The 7,543-nt window shown below is 39.3% G+C and overlaps 1 protein-coding gene and 1 non-coding gene across 2 annotated transcripts; one reads left to right on the top strand and one right to left on the bottom strand.

Annotated features, from left to right (window-relative positions):
* The first annotated feature begins 2,666 nt into the window (after positions 1–2,666).
* Tas2r3 (taste 2 receptor member 3) lies at positions 2,667–3,617 on the top strand. Its single transcript, XM_004629129.1, has one exon. It carries the CDS (start codon positions 2,667–2,669, stop codon positions 3,615–3,617), a length of 951 nt encoding a protein of 316 aa, XP_004629186.1.
* A 3,572-nt stretch (positions 3,618–7,189) lies between these two features.
* LOC111816157 lies at positions 7,190–7,296 on the bottom strand. Its single transcript, XR_002820636.1, has one exon. It is a non-coding gene; the product is annotated as a U6 spliceosomal RNA (small nuclear RNA).
* Positions 7,297–7,543: the final 247 nt, after the last annotated feature.

The raw sequence follows: 7,543 nt of genomic DNA, 5'->3' as shown, positions 1-7,543 counted from the left end.
TATTTGTTGACTGAAAACTACAACCTGTTTGAGAACAATGAAAATTACACTAATGTGGGACCAATTGAGATTGCAACCTGGGAAGACCTTCAGACCATCTTGGAAATGTGCTAGTGGTCTCTCAGAATGGCAACAGTGTAGCTTTCTATCAAAAAGGTAGTTGGAAAGTACATTTTTTAGTCAGGAATTGTGATGAGTGCTGGCACATAGCTGTTTTATAATGAAGGGAGAGGGTGCAGTCTCAATCTTGGGGTGCGTAGGTGAAGGGGTCCCTTGTACAGATGGTTATGATGTTATAGGAAGCTGCCTTTGCTGCTACCCAGAAGTCAGCGTGTGTGGGGGTGGAGGGAGGCTGTGTTTCCACAATTCAGGACAGAGGTTCTCCTGTGAACCTGTCTCCTGTGGGGTTTAAGTGTGCCTTCCAGCTTACTTTAAATGTTTCAAACCAGTGAAACATTTTGATTTTCTTTGATTTTCTTCCTCGACATGTTAAATATTACTTTTAAGTACAAATTTTCATAAAATGATATTGTACTTCTAGATAGTATGTAGTGCCATGTAGCTAACATTTGAAGAGCATTCCTGTATTTCATATTTTTGTATGTCTGATTTAATCACTAAAGATACTATGAAATGTGTGCTATTATCATGTTCAGGTTTAGGGAGATTAGTTAGCTTAAGTTGACATTACTAATGAGCGGTGGCAGTCATTTGAATCCAGCTCTTGATTGTAGAATTCAGATCTTACACCATTCTGACTGTCTGGTTTCCATTTATTCAGAAGCAGAGGGTGAGAAAGTTCAAGAAATTTACAAGTGTCACATAGTTAGCTAAAATTATTGATAGTACAAAGATGCAAATATTCATGGTTATTCTTTTAGGGCTTTTCCAATTTACCATGAGGGCATTATTAATTGAGTAAACTGCTATGCAGTTCAGCCTGGCCTTGAACTCACTTTGTAGCCCAGGTGAGTCTTGAACTTGTAGCAGTCCTCCTGCCTCAGCCTTCTGAGTGCTGGGATTATACACCTGCACCACCACACCCAGCTTGGACTACATTGTTATCACTGGACTCCCAGAGACATCTGGAAACCGACCTTGTTCTAGTTCTGCAGCACACAGTTCAGGGAGCATTTGTGCCAGGTTGTTAATTAGCCTAACAAAGCTGAGGGTCGGGTTGAGTTGGAGATGTAGCTTACTACAGTGCTTTGCAAGTACAAAGGCCTGAGTTCAATTCCCAGGACAAGAAATGTAAAAAATGAAAAAAAAAAAAAAAAAAAAAATGAAAGTAAATAAGCTGATAAATGATCGGAAGAGCACACGTCTGAACTCCAGTCACGCCGCAACATCTCGTATGCCGTATTCAAAAAAAAAAAAAAAAAAAAAAAAAAAGCTGGAGTGATGAGTGAGAACTGTGTCTATTCCCTAGTGCCCTGCAGTTCTCTGTAATCAAATTGCATGCAGCGTAGTCCTGAGGCTGAGGCTCACTTGGCTCAGAAGAGAGCTCATTGACATCTACCTGGCTGGGGCCGTGTCTCATTCTTTCACTCTTAGTATCTGCTGCTGTGTGGGCTGGGTCCCTTTCAAGAGACTTAGAAGTACATCTGCCTGTCATTGGTAAAGTTCTGGGACTCCCTGCTTTGTGTCTTGGTGGCATTGATTTCCTTCCCCATCCTTCAGACAACATGTGCAGACAATTCATCCTAACTTATTCATGGACATAAAATCAATTTTGTGAAATGCAAGCATCATTAAAGAAACAGGCTAGGGTAGAAGAGTGTCTGATTACCACTTTACAAAGGGTAAGGGGCTTTACTGAGAAAGAATAATGTATGATATTGTTAGTTTCAGAATTTGTAAGGCACTATTTTTAGATAAATAAGCCTGATAAATCTGCATAGTCTTTGTCAGCCTGAACTACAACTGACTTACTAATACAGTGATAAAATTTACATTTTGAATAGTTTATGTGCTATATTTCATTATATTTTTTATTCAGATTTTTCAAGTAGTTAAGAATTTCTGATGTTATGGCTCAGCAGTAAAGAGCTTTGAGTCCCTGGATATACTACTCCAAGAGGCAGGTTGTTTAATTCTAATCCAAGGCCAGTGGTACTGACCTTTGCCTAATGTGCTTAAACCAGGATGGGCAGGGCCTCACAGTGGAATTCTGCCATTTCCCCCTTTCTGGGTATGTCTGTCTGAGTCCTCCCTCCTGAGCAACAAGGCTTCTCACTCTTCAGAGTGATTCTGTGCCTCCTCCTTTTGGTGCCACTCACCTTGCTGTTCTGGGTGGCTTCTAGCCTTCCTTCCACTGCGAATGAGTCCATGTCTTCCACATTTTTTGTGACCCGCATGTCTTCCTTCTTCATGTGACACCGGACACTACTCCATTTGCATTTTAGCAGAGAGCCTCTGAGTTTAGGATTATAGATAGAAATGACAATCCTTGCCATCTAGGAAGAGGACAGACTAACCTGAGAGAGCCAGAGAAGATTCACTAAGCTGTGCTGTGTGATAGACTAAACTGGATGGAGATGAGATAGGTACAGTGAAGCAACAGAGAGGGGATAAATTCTCTGCCAAAAAACCAAAACAAAACTAATCAGGAAGAAGCTCACACCCTCGACAGAAAGAATAAAGACTGGGGCTGGCTAATTGTTGACATGTTGGAACTAGCTGAGTGGTTGTTCCTGGTCCTGATTGTCACTCAGTTCATCCTTGGGAATCTGGTGAATGGTTTCCTTGGGTTGGTCAATGGCAGAAGCTGGTTCAAGAGCAAGAGAATCTCTTCGTCTGACTTTCTTATCACCAACCTGGCTCTCTCCAGGATCATTTTACTGTGGGTTATCTTCATTGATGGTGTTATTCTAATTTTCTTTTCCGACATGCATGGTTCAGGGGTATTAATGCAAGTTACTGATGTTTTCTGGATGTTTGTAAACCACCTGAGCATTTCATTTGTCACCTGTCTTGGTGTCCTCTATTGCCTTAAAATTGCCAACTTTTCCCACCCCATATTTCTCTGGCTCAAGTGGAGAGTTTCCAGGGTGATTGTATGGATGCTGTTGGGTGGACTGCTCCTATCCTGTGCCTCTTCTGTATCTCTGATCAATGAATTTAACTTGTATTTTGCCTTCAGTGGAATTGACAGCACAGGAAACATGACTGAGTACCTCAGAAAGAAGAGACTCGAATATGATTGGCTGCATGTTCTTGGGAATCTGTGGCATCTCCTTCCCTTAACTGTGTCCCTGATCACCTACTTTCTGCTCCTCTTCTCTTTGGGGAGGCACACTCGACAGATGCAGCGAAATAACATCAACTGCAGAGACCAAAGCACTGAGGCTCACAGAAGGGCCATTGGAGTCATCATCTCCTTCTTCTTCTTCTTTCTACTTTACTTTATTTCCTTTGTAATTTTGTCATTAGGCCGTTTTCTATCACACTCTAAGATGTCGGTGATGATTGGCGAGGGAATTACATTGTTGTACCTTGGTAGTCACTCATCTTTTCTCATTCTGGGCAACGCAAAACTGAAGCAGGCATTTTTGGCGATCTTCCTGTGTAAGTCTGGTCACCTGCAGCCTGGGTCTTCAGGGTCCTTTTCCTCATAGATAGCAGAGGGCATCAGAAGGAGCCTGGGTGTCCTTTGGTCTGGCTCAAGACTAAGGGCTCTTGCTGATCCTCTCATGGTACCAGCTCTGTCCCATCGGTAGCAGAGAGACACTGCCTCCTTCATCGCTGGTCCTACCAAGTCCTACATGAAAGCACCATTTTGCGTGACCTCTCTCTAAAGCATTGTTTTAGAGTAGTAAAATAGGCTTGGGAAATGTCACTGTAGTAGCAATGCTCACAGTATAGAGCTGGAGCTGCATTTTAACCACCATCAGCTGAACATAGTGAATCTGAGTATTAGTTTCAACTTAAATTTAATGCTGGTTGTAAATAAAATAGAGTCATGGACTTTTGGGAAAACCCAAAAGCTTTGCAGTTCTATAAGTGTACATTTAAATTCTGGAGATTGTCAATTTTTAATTATTTTTAGCCTTAAATGAGTTACTTTTTCTGATGCTGTCTTTTCTTAACTTTAAGTGTGAACTATAACATTAACTTTGTAGCACAGTAGAAATTCACAAGACAATAGGTGCCAGCATTTCAGCACAGTGTGTTGTGTAAAGCATGGAATTGAGTGAAAGCTGTTATTTCAACAAACAGTGGTTATGCAGCAACAGCAATTCCCACAATGTGTGTATCTGCACAAAACAGTTATTGACTGAAGAAAGCAGTGGGATGAGGATGAAAACCCTTGCATTTCATTGTCATTTTATTTGTTTGTTTTTTGCAGTACCGGGGATTGAACTCAGGACCTTGTGCTTGCCAGGCAAGTGCTTATTTTACTGAGCTATCTTCCCAGCCCTTCATTGTCATTTTATTAATGTAAATTTCCAAGTAATTTTTTATTTCTTAGATTGGACAAAAGACCAAGTATACTTGCCTGTACTCTTATCTCTCCTCCCTCCTTTCTTTCTACCAAGATGCATATCTGTTTTTAAAATTACAGTTGTGTCACCTATCTATGCAGTTTGTAGTTTAATGAATACTATTTAAATAGAAATATATAGGAATTGTTTTGCTTCCTGTCATTGTACAATTTTGACAAGTCAATGAGAATATCATTTATATGAAGAGATCTCAATCTTTTGAACACATTCAGTGTGACAGATGGTATTTTTGAATGTGAATTTCTAGCACTAACTGGACTTTCAGCTGCAATGGTAAACCTTTTAGAGCTTTTAATGATAACAAACATCTGGCTATGGCATGTGTACCTTAGGTCCACCACCACTGCTTTAAGGTGTCGAGAGTGTAAGTGAGAATGTGAAAGCCAGCCAGTCTAGGTTCGGAATCCTGACCCTGGTCTTGGGCTTTATGAGCTGCATGATCTTGAGGAAGGTCTTAACATGACTGGATTTTGCTTTCCTTGTTTGTAAAATGGAAATAATACTTGTATAAGGGTATTGGAAGGGATGGTTGAGTTAACTCATGAATAATGCTTATTATTGGAGTAAACAATAAATGTTGCAGCTATTGGTTTTTTTTTTGTTCTATGAAGGGAGATATATTTTGACCTAGTATGAAGGATCATCATATTATTGGACATTTAGTCATATGTAACCAGATTTATTTTAGTATTTGTTTTAGGATATAAACATTCATTTTTAGGGGCCGGGGGGATGGCTCAGTGGAATAAGCGTTTCCCTGGCAAGTGCAAGGGCCTGAGTTCAATCCCTGGTTTCAAAAAAAAAAAACAAAATTCATTTTTAAAATGGCAGAAGTGCTTGGGAGGCTGAAAACAGGAGGATCACTATGAGTCCCATTTGTGTAGTGAGACCCTATAAACCCTGTACTAAATACATAAAAAAGAAATACAAAAATAAAATTACAGGAATAGAAAAATGTTTTTGGTTTCAATATTTAGTTGGCTTTTAAGTTGATGCCTGCTTCTTGAAGCTGCTAGGAAAATTCATAATTTTTACTCAACCTGAAATTCACTTTAGAAAAAATACTGTTAAAAACTAAAGAGTAATTAAGATTTATTCATAATTCAAAAATAAAAAGAATCTTAGAACTGAGATTTCTCCCCATCTCATAGTTTCTGTAATTAATTAAGTTCTGTGATCTAAGAATGTGGCTTATGCTGTAATCCAAGCACTTGGGAGGCTGAAGCAGGAGGATTGCTTGCTGCAAGCGTGAGGCTAGCCTGGGCTACATAGCAAGACACTGTTTTTTCCTCCATAACTTTATTGAGAAACAAATAACTATGAGACAGTTTCAAATCAAATTGGTAGGACAGTTTCAATAATTAACACATTGCATACTTTCTTCCTAGTGGTTTTTTGCTGTACAAGATGCAGACATGATATCCTATTTACAAACACCATTAGAACAAATCCCTCTATTCATTAAGAGAATGTAACTATATATCTATCCTAACCATTTTGAATACACAACTACAAAATGGACATTCTTCTGTATCTCCTTTTTTGTTTAGTTCCATCATTTGAATATTATTGTGTTAACTCAGCAAAATATATTCCAAAAGAGTCCAGTAGTCCATAATAGTATTGGTTCTTCCGCTTCACTGGCAATGTCAGAAATTGTGGACCTGAGTCCCCTACAGCTCAACATAACAGCATGGCTTTACTTCTTCTACTTCGTTTTTATACTTTTCTGCTGGATGGTTAAGACCAAGGTAAAGCAAGACCTATACACCAAGATTGGTAACTTTTGAATCTGATAAGGCCAGTCAAATCCCCTCGGGATTTATTATGAGACCCTGTACCTCAGATTGTAGATCCTTTGTCAGTGTCAGTCATGTGGATGAGTCACAGCCAGTGCTTGGCCATTGTGCTCTCTGTGAAAGCCTGAGAGATGTTTTCTCTCCATGTGATTCTCCTTAGGCACACTCTACATCATCGATCACTTTCCTCTTTGTCCCCATAATCTCCTTGATCAGAAAATTTGGGACACTACCGAGTTACATGACGTTACAGTACAAGTTCTCATATGTCCTGAGTCTTAATTGACCTTGGAAGGTTAGGGCCAAAATGTTGGTTTTCCTTGTGGCCCTCCTTTTTTTCTAATTTTGGTCTGCAAACTTAGGTTGTTAACCATCCAGAAGACAAGCTTATTGTTATTACCATACAACCTAGGCTGTTAAGCTTAACCTCACTGTCTGAATATCAAACATCTTAGGCATAACATGGAAGAGGTATTTTTCATCAAGTATTGATATGTTAAACTATAAGTCCCTATAGAATATGATGAAAAAAACATTTAAAGAATTAAAATATATTTAAAAAATAGGCATAAAGAATTATATAATTCTTACGTTTACACGTAAGTCCAGAAATCTAACCATATACAACCTTGAAGCAGGACAGTCCCGCAAAACATTCCATTTCCTATCTCCTGCCTTCATTCACCACCCCCACTTTGAACAATCATCTACCTGAGAGACAGCACAGCAGCAACTGGCATGTCATGACAAGCAGCCCATATTCAGAAGATGAGAATGACAGGCACTCCAAGCATGAACCTACTATTACAAATTGCCATCTTCAGTGCAGTTGCTTAGTTCACAGGTGTCAGTATACATAGTCAAGGTGAGAATCCTTCCAATTAAAAAAATATGAAATGCTTCACGAATTTGCATGTCATCCTTGCACAGGGGCCATGCTAATCTTCTCTGTATTGTTTCAATTTTAGTATATGTGCTGCCGAAGCGAGCACAAGACTGTTTTAAAAGAAAAAATTCTGTACTTACTTTCATCATGGAAGTTTCACTGTGGAAATCCATGCTGTCTTGATTGGTACCTGCTTTGACCACCTGTTTTGTCTTTCAGCCTTACCCATTCTGGAACTTGTTCCTATATTTTATTATTTTGACAGTTTCTCTATCTCTGACCTTATGGTTCTTTAAACCTAAACTGACCTCCCAATTTTGCCTAATGGTTTAAGGGTTAGGATTTTCCTCTTT

Source organism: Octodon degus, unplaced genomic scaffold (genome assembly GCF_000260255.1).
Source record: "Octodon degus isolate 3935 unplaced genomic scaffold, OctDeg1.0 scaffold00027, whole genome shotgun sequence".
Taxonomy (NCBI): domain Eukaryota; kingdom Metazoa; phylum Chordata; class Mammalia; order Rodentia; family Octodontidae; genus Octodon; species Octodon degus.
The sequence above is the reverse complement of the archived record's forward strand: the minus strand, read 5'-3'. Positions and strand labels throughout refer to the sequence as shown.